The sequence below is a fragment of the Podarcis cretensis genome (assembly GCF_951804945.1).
Source record: "Podarcis cretensis genome assembly, chromosome: 3".
Taxonomy (NCBI): domain Eukaryota; kingdom Metazoa; phylum Chordata; class Lepidosauria; order Squamata; family Lacertidae; genus Podarcis; species Podarcis cretensis.
The window spans coordinates 70,519,723-70,539,309 of NC_137172.1; the positions used below are offsets into that span (position 1 = coordinate 70,519,723).

General features: G+C 39.5%; 2 protein-coding genes across 7 annotated transcripts in view; one reads left to right on the top strand and one right to left on the bottom strand.

The window, feature by feature from the left end:
* The window catches only part of CEP85L (centrosomal protein 85L), a 125,207-nt gene that overhangs the window by 71,346 nt on the left and 34,274 nt on the right, over positions 1–19,587 (top strand). The gene's annotated exons all lie outside the window — the stretch shown is intronic.
* On the bottom strand, positions 1,213–12,910 carry PLN (phospholamban). 3 transcript variants are annotated; one of them, XR_013837373.1, is made up of 2 exons: positions 12,567–12,910; positions 1,213–3,435 (listed from the first exon to the last, which is right to left on the bottom strand). XR_013837373.1 is itself a non-coding variant. In XM_079970841.1 (2 exons), the coding sequence occupies exon 2, from the start codon at positions 7,476–7,478 to the stop codon at positions 7,320–7,322; it is 159 nt and encodes a 52-aa protein (XP_079826967.1). In that variant the 5' UTR covers positions 7,479–7,601; positions 12,567–12,724; the 3' UTR covers positions 5,558–7,319. The 3 variants fall into 3 exon arrangements, 2 of the variants coding, with proteins under 2 accessions (XP_079826967.1, XP_079826966.1); XM_079970841.1 differs by lacking the exon at positions 1,213–3,435 and adding an exon at positions 5,558–7,601 and having other exon boundaries at positions 12,567–12,724; XM_079970840.1 differs by lacking the exon at positions 1,213–3,435 and adding an exon at positions 5,558–7,557 and having other exon boundaries at positions 12,537–12,723.

The following is a 19,587-nucleotide window of genomic DNA, read 5'->3' on the forward strand; positions in this document are numbered from 1 at the left end:
GCTAAAATAAACTTGGAGAGAACACAATTAGGTTTTTTTCTAATTCACCTGTTTGAGTATGTTATGAATACATTTTGAGTAACAGAGTAGTTCATGCACTTTAAAATGGTAAAGTTTCGTATAAATTTTTTTTTCTTTTGGTTGATGCTGCATCTCAGAATATTGAATGTCTGGAATACCTGAGTCAGTGATTTATGTAAGTTTTTGCTGATGCTGCGGAACCAAGGCTTCTTTCCCTTTTCTTTTTGCCTAGATTGTAGCAATTCATTAGAGTCAAATTTTGCCCTGAATTAGTTATAGATTTTCTGTTGTTGCAGAATTAAGCCCTACACATTTTTTTAGGTGACCGAGACACTTGCCCAGACCGTTCCATGTCCTCATCCATGTATGCAGCTCAGTCTGGAAGTTGTACGTCCTTCCCATCTCTGTAGCCAGGTGTCATTTGTGTAACCAGCGCATTCATTATTACAGCTGAACCCTGACCACAGCACATGAAGATGGTACACTGATGCCAGCTACTTCACAGTGCCTGCAACTCCAAAAGTGAGAACCATGTGTTTTGGTGGGAGTTCTGAATTGCCCTCCAAAAGTAAAAGGTGGTGGGGGTTTTTTGTTTTGTTTTTGCAACTTAAAACAATTTTTTTCAGGTATTTGTATATTGAGTTGCTCTGTTCTTTAGTTTCCTGGTTTTCTTAACTGCTGTTATCCAAAATAATCATAAACCAGTTCTATGGTTTGCTGTGATAGCAAATACCAACCTCAAGGTCAATGCAAAATAGAGGACTTCTATGACACAGTAATAGTAGAGCATTCATTATTCACTGAGTGCTGATGCATAGAAAAACTGGGAACTGGTCTTCATACTCTGTATGAGAGTATCATCATGGGAAAAGAAAACATTGGCATCATTTCAACCCTGTAATGTGGTAAATAAAGGGCTGTGGAAGTGGTTCTGTTCACCATAGAACAGAGTTGGGAATGGTTTATGAAGCAGTTCAGATATGTATTTATGTAGCAGTTCAGAGCACTTCACTTAACGTTATACTGTATTCCCAATTCTTAGAATGACTGTAAAATAGTCCATACTACTTCTTCACATAATTACAAATGGAGGGTTGAGGATGAGAGAGCAATAACTTGCCTAAGGCTACCTACTGCATTTATGATTGAGGTGGCATTTGAACCAGGGACTTTTTGACTTAGCCCCAAGGCTACACTTGGAGATTTATTGGGTATGTCTCAATTAGGTACAAAGGAAAAAACAAAAACAACAAAGTACAATCTTTTTTCATTCTTTAGCAAAATTAAACTTTTGATACATATATCTGTATATTTAAATTAGTGAAATTCTTAACACTGGTAAGATACCATACTGTCAGTACATTCTGATATCTGTTGTATATATTACATATGTGAGTGTAGCTTTCCCACTAAAGATGGACTTTTTATTAATCTCAGAGGACCTCAACAGTATGCAGAAAGTTGGAAAGACCTGTCCAGACTGCATATAAACTTTAATAACTGACTGATAACTGCTCAATTTTATGTCTCTCTTTTGCTTTAAATATTTTGGCTTGTGCCTTTGTAGATAAGAGTTATATTGCAAACCAGATCTTGGGAACCAAAGTGGTAGAATTCTAAGAATGCTGAGGGTAAATTGAATTCTTAGGAAGGTGACAACAGAAGTTCAGTATGCTTTTTTTTAAAAAAAGAATTAAACACATAAATAAAATGCTTTCAAGGTTAAGGGCAGGAGAACGTTAGGGCTTTCAGTGTATATATGCAGAAGTTCTATTCTACTGTTACAGGATTGAATGGTCTTTCTGTTGGAAATATTCCCATGTTTGAAAACTTATGAGAATCTAAATAAAATGGTATTGCAACAGACTGTTCAATCTCTTTTGTTGTGATTGCCAATGTCTGATTTCTGAAATGTATACAGAAGTCTATAGTTGTTTTCCAATATATATGTGGTATCACAGACATTTGAATACTGTAATCTCTGAAATTGCTGAGCTTCCACTGGCTATTCTATTTAATGCAGTAGTTCTTGCCATCCATTCTGCTTCTGAAGGTGACTGTTTCCCTTTGATGGGCTTGCAGACAGACAGACATATCTCAAAAAGGTGCCCAAAGACATAAAAAGTTCCTATAGTAAATTCACTGAGCTGTTCATTCTGTGAAACAGATCTGTAGGCAAAGCTAGTGTAGAAGAAACGTATGCATTCTGAATTTCATAAAGGTCTCTTTGAAAATTTGATTCCACATTACTGTATATTCACAACAATGAGCATCACAAGTAAAAGAATCATAGGCGCATCTAAAAGTCATGTGTCATCTTAAAGACTCTTTGTTTTTTCTTGCCACAGATTGACATGGCTATCCCTCTGGAACTCTAGCCATATTGATCCACTGCTATAGTGTGTCCTTTAGAAATTCTGTGGCTTGAAAGACCAGTGGAACTAGCTAGAGACTAAATGGGAGCGTATTGGTCTGCTAAAAATGTTGTTACTAACACATTATAATGGAATAATACATTGGCCCATTTTCAGTGTTCAGAATAATTAACAGTGTACACCTTATGCATGTTCGCTAGTAAGTAAGTGCCACTGCATTTCATGGGTCTTATTCCTTAGTAAGTTTGGGTAGAGTAGGGCCCATCAAACACTGAAATACTCACTTCTGAATAAGCATGCAAACAATTTGGCTGTATTCCTACCCCCGCCACCTTACCTCCTCTAATTGTTTGCCCCCTATCCCCAAATAAAAGTCACAGGAAATTCCATGTTTGCTTCAAATAAATGTTCTGTCATTATTTTCTTCCTTTAAACAATTAGATGTCATTATTCTTTTTTTCTTTTCAGTATTTGAGGTTGTTGCGATGCACCTTTTGGGCTAGGTTTTTTCCTCTGTCCTACTTGTAGAGTCTGTAATCTCAGAAGTCCACAGTCTAACCATTCTTTGGTAGATACGTAAATATATCATATTGATGATTTCTGTTGGTGACCATGTTGCAGTTATTCTATACTGTAAGGGGGTAGTTTTTGTGAAGTACAGTCTTGCTCTTCAGTTTTTTAGGTTGTGGATTTTTCTGGGTTTTGTTTGTTTCAGTGTTTCTGTTCACAAAGTTTGAAGCTTCAAGTAACCATAGTGATTAATAGTAAACGTTCAAACAAAATGAAAAATTCACATGAGCTTTACAAGGATGTACATGAGAACAAGAACCAGGAAAATAAGTAGAAAATTGAGTAGAAGGTTGAGGCCTCTGTTTGCTGCAAGATCCATTGTAGGCATCTCTTGCACTTTTTATGTGTGCAACAGAATTTGTGATCACAGTTTTGAGTTTGTTCAGTTTCAGTGCCAGTGAATTAAGGTTGACAGATGTATATCACATCTTCAGTTCTTGGCTTTTTCTGAGCTTTTGCTGTCCAGCACCTAAGAGAAAATGGCTGATGAGCAACAACTAGAGAAACCAGTCCCACATAGATACCACCCGCCCTCTAAAACACCCTTGAAAGGATATGCAGAGAACTTTTTAATAAGTGCCATGCTTTGCACAAAATAACTTGACTAAGGGGAGTTGTCTGTCTTATTGTGCCAAGTAGAAAAGTATTTTTTCCAAACAGCAGATGATGTTGTACAATAAAATGCACGTTTACCTTTATAACTAGTCACATAGCACAACCCTGCCCTCCAAGTTGCTAATGATCTGGTTCTGTTCTCATTCTTAAATCATCTATTCACAAAGCACATTTAGAATTTAATATTAATAAATCAATGAATCCTTATCTGCAAAAAGTCCTTATACCATGCACTGTGGGTGCTTCTACTGTTTGTAGTACATCTTAGTTACCATATTTTTCTGTGTATAAGACGAAGTTTTTTTGCTAAAAAAAATGGGGTTGTCTTGTACACAAAACATGGGCATCTAGGGGAATTTTAAAAATATTTAAGCATATATCCGGGATTTTGCCTTGGGTGGGCTGAGGAGGTCCCTCCTGCTGCCATCCCCCCATCTCCCCCTCCAGGCTGCATGCTGGTGACTGGCTCGCCTCCTGAGGCCCCTGCTGGCTCAACCACCGGATCGAGAGCAGCTGCTGCCGCCGCCGCTGAGAGCTGCCTCAGCTACCTCTCCCTGCCCCTCTTTCCTTTTTCCCCTCTTCCAGTGGCGTAGCGTGGGGGGTGCGGGGGGGCTGGCCGCACCGGGCGCAACATCTGGGGGTTAGGGGGCGCAAATCCACGGGTTAGGGGGCGCAAATCCACAGGTTAGGGGGTGCAAATTACTTGCCTTGCCCTGGGTGCTGACAACCCACGCTACGCCACTGCCCTCTTCCCCTCTCAAACTCCCACCCTGCCCCCAGCCCACTCACCACCTTCCTCAGCTCAGTTTGCTTGACGGAATGGCCCAGTGCAGAGCAGCCACTGCCTTCCCCCGGCTCCTCCTTGGCATCCTGCTTGGGAGCCTGCTTCCCCACAGCAGCTGCTGCCACCGAGGGGAGGGGGGAGCGTGTGGTGCCCCCAGTCACTGCCTTTGCTTCTGCACCACAGTACACTGCATGCACCTCCATGCTGGGAACCTGCAGGCCGATCGCCTCAAAAAAGATCAACAACTTGTCACCGCCAATCATCCAGATTTTCACTTCTATTTTAGGGTTTCATTTTCATAATTTTTGGGTCAAAAAAATAGGGGGCGTCTCATACATGGAAAAATATGGTATGTTATATGCAGCTTTCCACCTTGATGAGTGGGTCATTGGCGAGTGGGTAATTAAACTTGGGAAAGGATGACTGGATACTCTGCCACCATCTCTTAAGTTGGAGCTTTGAGGAGGCTTAGGTCATCTTCACATCTGCACTGATCTGACTGTCTCCATCGCCTACTCCAAGATAGAGAAGTTGAGGTGGGTCATGTGAATGCATAGTGATTGAGCCACTTGGAGTCTTAGTCTCTCCTGGCTCCAGCAGGAAAGACTGGAGACAGTCTTGGTGGTGGTGTCCATACAAGGCTCTAGCTCTGGAAAAGATTAAGAGAGCTATTTTTGCAGCAGATAGCTGTAGTTCAAGGAACACCTTTCCTGCTCTCTGTCAAAATGATCCCAACCTTTCTCCCTGGCTGCAAGGGGGCAAAATTGGGACTAGACTTTTGCTACTTTCCACAGCGACAAAAGTTTGGAATCTGAGAACACAGCAATAGGATTGTTCCCAACTTCCTGCAGAGGCTCAGTAGTAGATCAGGAATTAATGCTATAATCCCACATGGCTTCACCTGAACACATTGGGCCATTTTTTCTGAGTAAGCTTTCATAGAATTGCTCTGAATGGGAGGGGCAAGGGCCCAGCCATACATTTTGACAGCTGCCAAAGCCAGCAAAAATTTCTGGTTATATAGATTTCTCAGCAATTATAGTCCCCTTTGGGGGAAAGCTAAGACTGTTTAAAGCGGTGTGATACTGTTTTAAATGTATAGTGCAGGTGGGCCTCACTTCGTTAAATTTATTCCAGTTGATCAAATTTATTTACCAGTTTTAAATTGAAATAAACAGAAATAAGCCAAAAATGTCTTGCCAATCCATTAACCTTTATTTTTTTATCTTAAGAAGGAACCAAACCTAATGTGTGTGTTTTTCTCAACACGGGAAGATCAGTTCATGTGTAACATAATTAGAAGAGTACATTCTTAATGTATGAAACAATTATAATAATTTAATGAGTCATTAGACATGGTTGCTTCTTACCAGTTTAGCTAAAATGATCATGTGTACACTTCATAGAAATGATAAGTTTGGTTTCAAAACATTATGAACTCATTTTTAACCATTGGTGGGGTCAGTGCCTAGAAAAGCTTTGACCATGGTTAAGGTTCCTGGGAGTATTAAATCCTGTAGTTCTTCCGTTCACAATTATTAACCAAGGTAAGAAATTGAAAGCATATATGCCCAATCCATGAGTAAACTCGACTCTATACCTCCTCCCCAATATATAATATATAGACATCCATAGTATGATGTTTTGGCTTTTTTGTACATTGTACATTGAAGCAAATATTCAGATCTCTGAATGCCATTTTAAGGAGTGAAATTTAAAAAAAACAACCCCACAAGCAAAGGACAAACCGCTTATATCAATATTTTTTTTTTTTTTACTGTATGGAAGCATTTATTCTGTTTTAAATATTACTGTGCACGGACAAAATACATTGACCTCGCACTTTCCCCATTCTTAGTGCTAGATTCAACTGATTTGGCACGCTAGAGGAAACCAGTGCTAGCACAACAGGGCTCCCCACCCCCGTCCCCACTTCACCCCCTGTGCCTCCCCATAATCTGCTCTGGAGAACCCTCAGAACAGGGAAGGGGAGGGGAGATCATTCTGTCAGGCAAGAGGAAATGCTTGCACTGATGGAACAATCTCCTTAGCGCTGCATTGAATCCCAACCTTTACGTTTGAGAAAAGTATTGATATCAGTTTTACTTCATTACTTGTTTTTTTTTGTGCACAAAACTCTTACTTGTCATACTCTATCTACATCCAGTGTCTTCCACCACTTTCAAATTACCTTACTTTAACACACAAGCGAGGATATGCAGTATTTGCAAATATATCTAATGCCTGAAGGTTTATTTACATTTGGCCACAGTTTGGGTCTCAGTGCTTCTTTCAGGCTGTTCTAGACAAATGCCATTGCTGAAATGTGCAATATGCATGTCAGGTGGAAAATTAACTTCATTTAACTATGGGTTGATTGAATACGTTTATTTTTCAGACCGGAAAGTCGGTGACCATGTAATGGTTTAACATTAATTTCAAGGTTTCAGCCATAAACATGCTAAAGCAAGCTTAATAATAGTTTGAGTAAACAATCCAAGTACTCAAGATTTGAAAATAGGCTGTGCAGAATATTTTCTAAAGTATATAATTATCTAAGTGTACCTGTTAACAGTTCATTTAGCCTCGATGTCTACCTACCCATTCAAATGTGAACCCATCTCAGAGCCATAGTTAAAACTTATTGATGGTCATATGTAAAACTTGCTATTGGACATTTTATAGCTTTTTTTACTAACACATCAATTCAGTAAAACAAGTCTGTAACATACACTTAACAATACGTTTCAAGTCACTGTTCAGTACAGGAGCTTTTAACATGGTTGCAGTGGCTAATAAGTGAATAGTGCAGCCGGTTAGAAATTGTTTAGTCCGAATGCTGGACTTTCTTGCAAGGATTTCCTTGTGCTGGAAATTTCCTCTTTGGTTCTTTTCTCTCTGGCTGCTTTCCCCATTTGCACAGCGCAGTGAAGATCAATCAAAGAAGCCAGACTTCAAAGAAGCATCACAATGATGCAGATAAGCAAGAGGCATATTAAGATAAGACAAAAATTCACAAAGAGCTCTTGAAGCCTTTGGCGTGTTTGTGGGTTCACCTCAATAGTCGAGGCTCTCCTCATAGCAGACCGGGTTATGTACTGGACCTTCTCCATGGCAACAGGAAAGCGCAGATTTTAAGGAAGTGGGTGCAGATTTTTAAGAAGCAGTGGTTTTCAAGGGCAGTGCAAAGTGCTTAATATCTTCTTGTTTGCTTTGTTTTAAGAGTCTTTGTGGAGCTGGGGAAAGCAGGAAAGTGAAGGGTTAGAAATACAACAAACAGTGCATTGACCAGGGCAAGTGCAGATTATTTCCAAGTAAACAAAATGTTTGAAACAAGCATGTGAGATTTCTTTACTGTGTGAGACATTTATACATAGAAAACAAATCTTAACAATAAGACCAGACCTGCCTTTCAATAATAGCACACACACCAAACTTGTTCTCAAGACCACTGCGTATGATATGGAAAAGAACTGTTTGCAGCAGGTTTACCATATACTCTTATGTTAAAACCATAACAAATTTGAAGGAGAGAGGCATGTGTTTAATATGTGGCTGGAATACACCTCCTGGGTACACATGTTTGCAATTCATCATAGAGAGTAACAGTGGACATGCTGCAAACACGTCCATATCTTGTAAAGCAATCCTGAGAGATGTGGTTCATTTGCCGTACCAGGTGTGACTTGTGACCCATTAAGCTGAATGTAGCCCACCAGCCATGTATGGTGGTTCACAAAGGGCTTGTTAAGCCTTCTGTTTTTAATGCTTGCCCAAGACTGCAAAAACAGTGAAGCTGTCAAGCTCTTGGCAGTCCAAAATGCATAGTTGGTGGGCTCTGTTCAGCTTAGATCACATTTGCAAAGGAATGTTTTATATAAATACACTCTACAACTCGGCTTGACTTTCCATTACTTTTTAGCTCTGTTTGATTCTGTATAAATGAAGGGCAATAGACCATTAGCCATTAAAATATTTGGCTGTTCAGTTCTTTTTTTCTTTTCTTTTTCTTTTTCCGGTTTACGTTTGACAAGGGTAGATACTCTAAAACAGACACACACACACACACACACACACACACACACACACACAAGGCAGGCACAAGACAACTCAAGGGACCTTGTAAAAACGGTGTTCCTTCTTCTAGCCAAATATGGACTCAGTTATGCTAAAGTGTTTATTCTACTCTAAGCAAGCCGTAGTGAATTAAATACTAACAGATTTGTATTAAACACCTTTGTTAAATATGGTGTGACACTTCACAGACATGTCACATAGCTAGCTGATGGAAATAGTTATCACTCTCTTGTTACTGAGTAAAAAGCACAGATGCCCTCTTCCTGCATGTAATATTATAAGATGAAATTATTTGATGGAAAAACTCCACTCCCTGGGAGGGTCAGCAACATACTTCTTGATAGAACAGTATTTTTGGCAAGCTAGGCTGTGGCTTTTTCTGTAGTTAAGAACTTGGATTTGTCAACATGAGGCTTTTCAAAGAGTTAAGACTTGATGATTAATCATAACATATAAGCAAACAGCTGTGATCTCATTTCACTGCAATACATATAGCTAGATGAATACTGTTGCCTTTCATTATTGCTCTGAAATTGGAGGAGAAGACATTGGAAGGACATCAGTGTATCTCTGTACTAGGCAGGTCTCTGTACTAGACCTTAAAAGAACAAGAATCCCAAGCCTAGGTTCATTTAAATCCCACTTTGTTCATTGGGGTAGTCTGGTCTATAATCATTTATATTCATTACACACACACACACACACACACACACACACACACACACACATTTTCTCCTGTCTTGTTCTGAAAACTGAGTTTTTAAAATGGAATCCCTCAATTCCATTTAATTTAAAGTTTTGCTGATGTCAATTCAGACATCAAGTAGTTAGTACACAAAAAGTGGAGGATTCAGAATAAAAATGGGTTCTTTGATTACAGATGAGCGTCCACTAGAAAAGAGGAAGAGGAGCAGTAGCAGTTGTTCTTTCATTGTTTTCTAATTTTTTTTTTAAGAAAATGGTGAGTGCTGCTTCATTAGTCCACTAGAGGTCATCAGTTTACTGCTGATTTCCCCTTCTTGAAAGTTCATTCAGGAGAGACAGCTTATAAATGAGGGGGAGACCATTCGTTTCACAACATTTTTGAGGAATAAGTGTGTTCTGCTGGGAGTCAGTTTCTATTGTCCCTCTCCCAAAATTGTTTTGATACTGTTAGTGGCAGCAGTTAAACAGTTATTTCTGTGCAAGTGAAGAGATTTACTTTATCCCACTTAAATCAGTCTTGGGATTCGTTTAAGAGGCTGGGGGCAGATCTGCATCATATAATCTTACAATGAGCAGTGTCAGCCATCAGGTATAACAAGAAAAGAATGATAAATAGAAGTGGTATATATGTATTTTTTGGGGGTAGGGAGACTGGGGGTTGGCAAGAAAGGACAGGAAACAACAGTATGGAAAAAGGAGGAATAGTGGTGCCCAAGAAGCTATGTGAAAGAAGCGATGAGCACATATATATTGGCTAATTAAGCAATCTGTGGCCTTTTAAACTGTTTGGGGGTTATTATTTTTGTTTGTTACTATGGTGTGCATTTTTGTGTTTTTATATTGTAAACCACCAGGTTTACATGCAGGCCAGTATAGGAATTTAATAAATAATAATAATAATAATAATAATAATAATAATAATAATAGAATTGGCTCAAGATTCTAGGGAAAAGGTGATATGAGGCAATAAGAGAAACAGAAATGGGATTATAGAATGTTAAGAAAAAAGGTTAGGAGAAAGTGCATATTTTCAGTCACAGAGAAAAGGCTCACTTTCATAACAGTGACAAAAGCTGTTTCAAAGAGAAAAACATAAGAGTGAACTGATCTCTTCTGACACATTAAAAGTAATAAATAAATAAATGTTTAGCTAGCCTGCAAGAAAAATGAAGCAGAAAAGAACTTTTTGGGCGTCTAAAATGTGTTTTGAGATTTTCCTCCTTCCAGTGTAAAGGTAAAGGTAAAGGTACCCCTGCCCGTACGGGCCAGTCTTGACAGACTCTGGGGTTGTGCGCCCATCTCACTTAAGAGGCCAGGGGCCAGCGCTGTCCGGAGACAATTCCGGGTCACGTGGCCAGCGTGACATCGCTGCTCTGGCCAGAGCCAGAGCCAGAGCCGCACATGGAAACGCCGTTTACCTTCCCGCTGGTAAGCGGTCCCTATTTATCTACTTGCACCCGGAGGTGCTTTCGAACTGCTAGGTTGTAAGTTCCTTTTAAAAATAAATAAATAAATGAAAAAGCAAACACCCCCCCCATTTTTTTAATAAAAAAACCTAATAAAAATAAAACTTTTATTAGTTTTATTATGCCCCATTCCCCACTTGAAAACATACAGTGAAATGGATCAAGTTTTGCTGTTTAAGTCGGTGAAGGAAGTTATCCTAACTTGCCGCAGAATTGCTCTGAGATTCTTCCGAAGGCTAGTGTTTGTGTCTGTGATAATGTAACAGAATTGGCTGTTGTTCTGTGTTGCTGGTTTGTTTGTTTTGTTTGTGTGTGTGTTTTAAAAAAGGCCTCTTGTGGACAAAAATAAAAATGCAACTGATTGCTTTGAAAAATGTCTGTAATAGAAATTAGGTAGTATTAAAAAAACTACAAAATCAGGTACTCTGAAAATGGGGAATTCTGTTTCTATTGGTGTATAAATAAATGTTTTCACTAATATATATTTCTGTTACAATGTTAAAAAGGAATTCTGAGTATGCAAAACTTAATCAAATAGTAACGGCTTTCTAGTGAAAATACAGCTTCCCTCTAGCAACAAGGTCTTTATTGATACAATAACAACACCTTTAAGTTTTGCTGTCACCTTTACGTGGGAAACACAGCAGAACATATTTCCAAGTAAACGTTCATGGGACAGCATTTTGAATTAAAACTCTGATTAGTGGATGGAGAGAAAAAAATGATACAGTAAATCTTGCCTTCAGCTCTATAAATAGTTCTCCCCTCTCTCAAACGGTAAAATGATTTTATTTGCTTCTTTTTCTGTTTTTGGCATATGTGCTCATGATTACAATTGTGAGTTGGATCCAGATTTACCGTAATCTTGCTGAGAGCTGACCCATTGAAATGACGACTAACTTAAGCCCCATTGAATTCAGTGTGTCTGTTCTTAGCATGACAGTGGGTTGGAGCCAACTAAGTCATACTTGGAGTAGACTCACTGAAATGAACGGAGGTGACTAACTTAAGACCATTGATTTCAGTAGGCATATTCTGAGTGTCCTTAATAAAACACTTCAGTGGTTGAAAACATTACATGTTACTTGTAAATTAACACTGTAGGTAGGCTGCTTGAAATAAACACCTAGTTAATGACAGTGGCTACAACCATGCACAAGATTAGGCTTCTTAAATCCCATTGTTTTTAAGTGACCTTAACTGTGTAGGTTTGTAGCTGCTGGCTAGAATCCAAGAAATCAGGCTACTAAATCTGTGCCCAACATGTCATTGGGCTTTTGGTGGGTTTTTTAAATAGCAACACCTCTCCATGCCACATTACAAACCATTTTAAAACACCGAGGACTTCAAAAATCAGTTTGTGATATGGCATGGGGTGTCATGTAATTCTCACTGGCTATGCAGAAATCCTTGGGCTTTCTTAAATAAATACTCTGGTCGCAGGGAATATTAGTATTAGATGTGGCTTGCTGGGCTATAGTAAAAAAAATACATGTACAAGTATACCTGTTTGTACTAAAACTGCTTAACTGCTAAACTAAAATGTAAACACTACAAAAATAAGATACTTTTACAAAAATAATAAGAATATATTAACATTTTCAATAGAAAATTGAGAGTCTAGAAGGTAGGGGGGGAATAACAAAATTTCTGACACTGTGACAGCAAGATCCTTTGCTGTCCACAAAGCACTGAAATATAGCTTGATTCTGTCTGAATTCTTTTCTTCCCAAATCATACGCCCCGCCCCCTCTATGTACAAATGCTTTTGCTGTACCTGCATTTATTGTCAAAAAAACCCTAAAAAGATGCAGAAGGTAACCAGTGTTGGAGTTCTGCATCAAGCTAATGTTTCTCAACAAAGGCTGCAGACCTCTCTCTTCAAGTAGGATAGCTAATTTAGAAACCCACAATCCCGTATACATTTTTATTTAAAAAAACGTATTTCCTTACCTCAATAGCCAGTGATTTCTGAAATATGTGATGGTATGCTCTGGGAAACTACAAGGCTTCTCCGTCACCGAGTTTGTGGGAACAACTGAAGTTGGTGGAGGGAAAAAATAACAAAAGTTTCATAGGCAGGGCTCATGATGTCATCCAGGAATTTAACTCTAGTGATTGGTTATAGAAGAGGCTTTATAAGAACAGGGACATTGCACAGCTTACATCATTTAAAGCAGTGATATTTCGTTCTTGAGCTATAGGGAAGAGGAGTGAGTTAGAAAGGACTCTATATGTCTACAAATGTTATTGACATGTGAATTCAGTCAATAACAAGTGTACAGTGAGTACACATCACTTTCCAATGACAAAATCTCTCACTGTTTCCCAACTGGACTCACTGTTTTCGGTAACTTTCCTGTAAAGCTGTGTACAAAAATGAAAAACTGAAACACATGATTTTTATTTTGCACATGCTAATGAATATTAAGGACCAGTTTTTCCAGTGATCAGGACTCTAGTAATGCTTACTGTGGATTTGATCTAAACCTATCTCTCTCATGCCACACACTGCTTTTGAAATTATGAGTTTCAAAACAGTTTGCAGTATTAAGTGGCATCTGCTGTTTGGGGAACGGAAGGAATCAAAATGATCTCTTGTGGTGTTCCAGGAGTAGGTTTTCGGATTGTGCTGGAAAGTAAATATGGTAGCCTATTGTTCTGTACATGACTTCGAAAGAGCTCAAGAAACTTCACAATGTTATGGTAAATTTATCACACTGTTGGCAAATAGTTTCCATATTTTTTTCATAACAAAATATGAAATCACTTCCTAATGCAAGTGACTCCCCCCCCCTTACATACCATGATGTTTGTAGCAATTTTACAATTTGTAGCAATTAGAAATTTTAGGAGTTATGCAAGTAGCACTCCTTATATCAGCAGTGTAGAGCTTCATTATTGTTGGGGTGATAGATCTCAGAGGCTTTCAAGAAAAATACATTTTTAGTTAAAAAAAGATCTTTTGTCAATTGGAAAGAAGGCACCATCTTGTTTTTACCACATGCAATTACAAATGGGATCACTTAATATGGATAGAATACAGGCTATTGAAAGTTGCATCTTGAGTTTCATTTAACACACTTGTTAAAAGTGAAATTTTGATGATTAAACATATGTAGTTTATAGTGTAGAAATGAGTTTAGAAAATATGCTTTATGACTGTTGTATTATGACGGTTCTAATATTTATGGACCATTCTTCCACAATTACTAGATGAAATTGTATTTTAAAAATCATTTCAGTGCAGAAAAGAATATTGTGAACCTAGGAAATCCCTTCTCAAATATCAGCAGTGTTCGAAACCCCCATTGTTCTAGTCACACTTTGCGAGAAGGAATTTCATTAGTGCAATCAGTTTCTGACTTTTGGGTGCAGTACCGTGCCTAAGATTTCAGATTAAAAGTGCAGAGTAGAAGGAAAGGAGGGCCCTTTTTCTGCCTCCCCACTTCCAGCTACTCTCTGAAGACTGGAGAAGAGACCTTAAGAATATTAGGGGGGTGGGCAGAGGAAGGACTAGACCATGTAAAAAATGAACATAATATTTTAGCTGCAGTTCATTCATTTTCATTTTTGTATTCTTGTTATTTAAAAAGCGTGCCTTGACATTCCTTTGTTGCACTCATAACCTAGGTTTAATGTGCCATTTAGCTCCTAGCTTTCATATCCTTTCACAGCCCTTTTCATGTTCCTCCTTTCTCAGTTCGTGTCTCTTCGATGTCCCCTTTCCTCAGACCCTTGTTTTATCACCTACTGTTGCCCTTCTTCTTTGATTATGAGCTAACTTGCCCTCCTTCCTTACTGTTTCCTGAGGCTTCTTTGCCCTCTGCTTCCTTATATCCTGGGCTTGAAAAAAAAGTTTTGTTTCCTGTAGAATTGGAATGTTTGTGAACATTCCTTGACATCACACCTGCATATCCAATCTTTGTCAGAAGCTTTGTCACCAGCTTATCTAATTTTATAGTTTATCTAGACACAATTTCTTAAGTGCCATGCAAATAAAAGTGATCCACCCATCCCTGTATTTGATACTTGTAAGTTTTACATATCTTTGTGAATATGCTTACATGTCCTGTGAAGAGAGGGGAAACAGTTTGAAGCACCTTCTGGACATATGTCAGTCATGCACAGATAAAATAATACACCTTATTTAATTTCTAGGTTACATGAGAGGGACCTGAAAATAATTGATGTATTGGAATACTGGCACATATAAAAAGCAAAGCATGTATTTAAGCTTTGGGTTGACTTTCATTTTCTTCAGGGGACAAAAATGTGCAGCTGCTGCTTACATAACCTTAAATGGAAATGATCTGGGTTGTCTCCAGAGGGATTAGGAACCTACGGCCAGAGCATGTTTCTCTTTACTTGTTTATAGAGATGTGGTAAAAAATATATATATTTGGGGGTCACATCTAAGGAGAGAAACATTTAATACTTTGTTGTAGCAACATATTTGCTTTTTAAAAAATGTATACCTTGGAAATAATTCTGACATCTTATATACTTATTTCTAAGTATATCTTTATTTGTACTGTAAAAAGATATTCATCTGTATGAAGTGCTTAACAGCTCCTGATCTTAGAAGCACCTTAACCTCCTAATACCTGTTTAGGGCAGAGTTCTTTGGTTTCCCCCCTCCTGATTCATGAGCAACCATGGCTATGACAGTTGCACTAGCATGGTGCAGTTGGTTTGCCACTGCATGCCTAAGAGCTGCCTTTCTAACCAGGCTGCCAAAAACATTTTAAGCCATGGTTGAGGCATTATGCTGCTGCAAACCTATGTGCTTGTGGAAGAGGTCATATATCATTAAGCAGAGCAGAAACTTTGAATGGAGAGTGTCCCAGTTTACCGTATTTTTCCCTCTATAACACGCAGATTTTTTCTCCTAAAAAGGAAGGGGAAATGTCTGTGCATGTTATAGAGCGAATGTGTGGTCCCTGGAGCCGAAAAAGCAGGCAAAAATCAAATCGCGGGTCTCCTAGAAGGGAAACTTGAAAAGAGGAAGCGGCTGCTTTCCTCCATTCTGCCTCAGGGTCTTACTGCCCACCCTCCTCTGTTTCCTTGCTGTGTTTGCTCAAACGGAACAAAGAGCAGGGAAAGCCCCTCCCCTCCAGGCAAGCAGAGGGGAAAGTGTCGTCTCTGTGCTCCGGTACTGCTGGGGGAGAGGGAGAGAGAGGGGGGAGGGGGAGAGAGAGAGAGAGAGAGAGAGGGAGGGAGAGAGAGGGGGGAGGGAGAGAGAGAGAGATGGCTGGCTTGGGTGGGGGGAAACTTTTGCCTTTCTTTCCTCCCTCCCGTTAAATCCCTCTCCTGCATTCCTCCCCTCCAGGCAAGAAGAGGGGAAAGTGTCGTCTCTGTGCTCCGGTTCTGCTGGGGGAGAGGGAGAGAGAGGGGGGAGGGAGGGAGAGAGAGAGAGAGAGAGAGAGAGAGAGAGATGGCTGGCTTGGGTGGGGGGAAACTTTTGCCTTTCTTTCCTCCCTCCGTTAAATCCCTCTCCTGCATTCTTAGCCAGCTGCTTCTCTGCACACCCCTCTCATGTCCCTTCTTTGTTTTTCCTTCGCTCCCCACTTAAAATGTGGTTACAATGCATAGATCCACATGGATCCTCAGGATCTTTGCATTGGGTCACCCCAAATTCACCATCAGATCACATAGCTGTATTTTTGGTTTTTATGGAAGCCGCCCAGAGTGGCTGGGAAGGCCCAGCCAGATGGGCGGGATATAAATAATAAATTATTATTATTATTATTATTATTATTATTATTATTATTATAGCATGTCCATGGCTACAGCCTGCCTCCCCAAAATCACGCACCCACTGTTGCCTGGGGCTGCAATGGTGCAAAAACGTGGTTAAAAAGCATGGATCCACATGGATCCTCAGGATCTTTGCATTGGGTCACCCCAAATTCATCATCAGATCATATAGCATGTCCATGGCTACAGCCTGCCCCCCCAAAATCACGCACCCACTGTTGCCTGGGGCTGCAATGGTGCAAAAACGTGGTTAAAAAGCATGGATCCACATGGATCCTCAGGACCTTTGCATTGGGTCACCCCAAATTCACCATCAGATCACATAGCATGTCCATGGCTACAGCCTGCCCCCCCCCCCAAATCACGCACCCACTGTTGCTTGGGGCTGCAATGGTGCAAAAACGTGGTTACAAAGCATGGATCCACAGGAATTCTCAGGATCTTTGCATTGGGTCACCCCAAATTCACCATCAAATCACATAGCATGTCCATGGCTACAGCCTGCACCAAAAAAATCACGCACCCACTGTTGCCTGGGGCTGCAATGGTGCAAAAACGTGGTTACAAAGCATGGATCCACAGGAATTCTCAGGATTTTTGCATTGGGTCACCCCAAATTCACCATCAGATCACATGTCTGTGGCCACAGCATGAAGCCCAAAAATGATACATCCACTGTTTCATTCAGAATGTTTTTCCCTTTGTTTTCCTCCTCTAAAAACGATGTGCGTGTTATGGTCAGGTGCGTGTTATAGAGCGAAAAATACGGTAAATTGCTGGCATCTCCAGTTAAAGAATCTCTAGTAATGTGTCTTCTTTCTGAGAGACTACAGACAGTGCTGAGATACAATGACCAATGGACTGAACCCAGTCTTGTATTTAATCACTAGCCTGGTAGCCTTGGGCAAGAAAGGATTGCTAGCAGGCATGCCAATGGAATTCCACGCAGGAAGTGGGTGGACAAGCAGAGTAGGGATGGAGCTTTCCATTCCTCTTCTGCCAGTCCCCAGCAGGCTTGTGTTAATTTATGTTGTGTTGTACTGTAAACTTCTGTGGAATTACAAGGCTGGGCTGAACCAACATGAGACAGTTTAATATATTCATAAATGCATTTTTTTTGTGGGATTACATCCCATATACAGCACAGTAAGGAGGACATGGCCTACATGCCTGTAATGAAGAAAACATTCAAGTCATACCATGGAAATGGCTAATGCCATTATGCACACAAACTAAATATCAGACCTAAAGCTCTATATTGTTGTGATATTCTGTAGAACCATTCTTCAGAAGAGATAAGCAATTATAAAGCCAGTTTGCTTTTTGGGAGGGATTGTTTTATTTTGTTTGATTATTTTGTTTCATTTTGAGGCATTTTTTTTTAGACTTGCCCTCTTGTTGGGACCCATGTCTTATTTGAAGTTGTTTTTCTTACTAAAAACAATTTATTGCTTTAGAAAAAGGAAACTATTCACTGGGAACAAAACCAGAAAGTTTGCTTAACTAATAACAAATAAGACCAAATTTAGAATGTTAACATAGAGCATGAGAATGCTATTAATTCAGTTCTGAGAGTTCCTTCTCTTCTGCACCCTTGATTGGTCTCAAGAGAGTTGAACGATGATGTAGTGGACACCACATTTCTTACCTCTGCACAAAATAAAAAAAGATTTGCAGAGTTGGGAATAGACACTAAAGACTGGTTGCAATGGCAGTACTTTTTTCAACCATAATGATATTGGGAATTGCTGCTGATTGTACCCTGTTCTTTGTCCACATGAATGAACTTGAGGGTGTTCAGAGCTGAAATGTATTCTGGAAGTGGTCCTAAGAATTTGTAAACACTAGTACTGACATTTAATAAGTCAAAATGAAAACAAGTATTGTATTGTTCCTATGAATGAAAATTAGTTTTAATATCATATAGAAAACCCTAAAATATTTTAAGCCCTCAGAATCACCATCAATCTCCCCCCCCCCCCCAGCCTTCCTCTTGGAATAGTATAACCTTTACAACAGTAGAGAATATCTGGGTTGTCATTAATATTAATGATCAGCGTTTATATTTCCCCGCCCCCACTTGGTCATGCACTGTAAGGCCTATAGTCATGAACATGTCAATCAGGCTTTAATGTTAAGGGCAAGAAACCAATTCTTTGGCATTTTGACCTGTTTGGATAGTTTATAGAAACAAAGCTAAAAACTAGGTTGTTAGGTTGGACCACACAGTGTGAATTCATAATAATTTTTCCCACCATGTAACATGTTACTTTAGAAAACATTACTTATTTGGCATAAACAGCAGCAGCAGCTCTTGTGTTAAGAGTCTTGTAACTTCGGAGCTGTACTGAGTGTTTTTCTGATAAACTGTTCCAAGAAGCACCAAGATTAGCTGTGTTCTTTGACATGTTATGAGTGCTGGATGAACGCAGAGGCAAAGGCATATGAAGGAGAGATAAAAGGCTGAAATGCCAGTTGAGGTACTGGTAAGCAAGAATTCTGGTACTGGATTATCTCTACTTTAGCAGCAATTACAGACTAGAGGCCAAAGATTACATTTGTCACTCAAGCTGTTAAGATTTTCAATGGTTTACATTTTCAGTGGTTTACATTTTTACAGGGAGAGCATTCTGGCTCTGTACAAAGTATAATGAAGTAGAATTTACTGTAACTATCTAGAAAAGTGCCTTTCAAGGTTTAAGCAGCAATGGTCTGATTCTCCCCATTAAAGACTATTCAGTATGTACAGTTCACTCTTTCCCACTGGTCTGCCCAGTCTTGGGTCAGGAGAAGGAGGGAAATTAATGAAAGCCTATGACTACAAAAATAGTTGTTTTTAAAACAGGTTGTTTTTAAAACTTAAAATGTGTGTTTTAATTTGACTGGTAAAATTTGACTGTGGTAAATTTGACTGTGGTAAAAGAAGAGACAGGTGCCCACAATTTGCCTCTTGGTTCATTCCAAGTATAGATCTCAATCTCTCACCTCCCTTTTTCTTTTGAAAAGAAAGTTTCGTGGCTATGTTGGTAGTTTGAATCTTAGAACATAAGAAGAGCCTGCTGGTTCTGGCCAATGGCTTATCTGGTCCAGGATCCTGTTCTCACAGTAGCCAACCAGTTAACTGGGGAAGCCCATAAGCATGAACTGAGGACAAGAGTACACTCTCCTCCTTTGATTTCCAGCAACTAGTATAGAGAAGCATTACTTCCTCCAA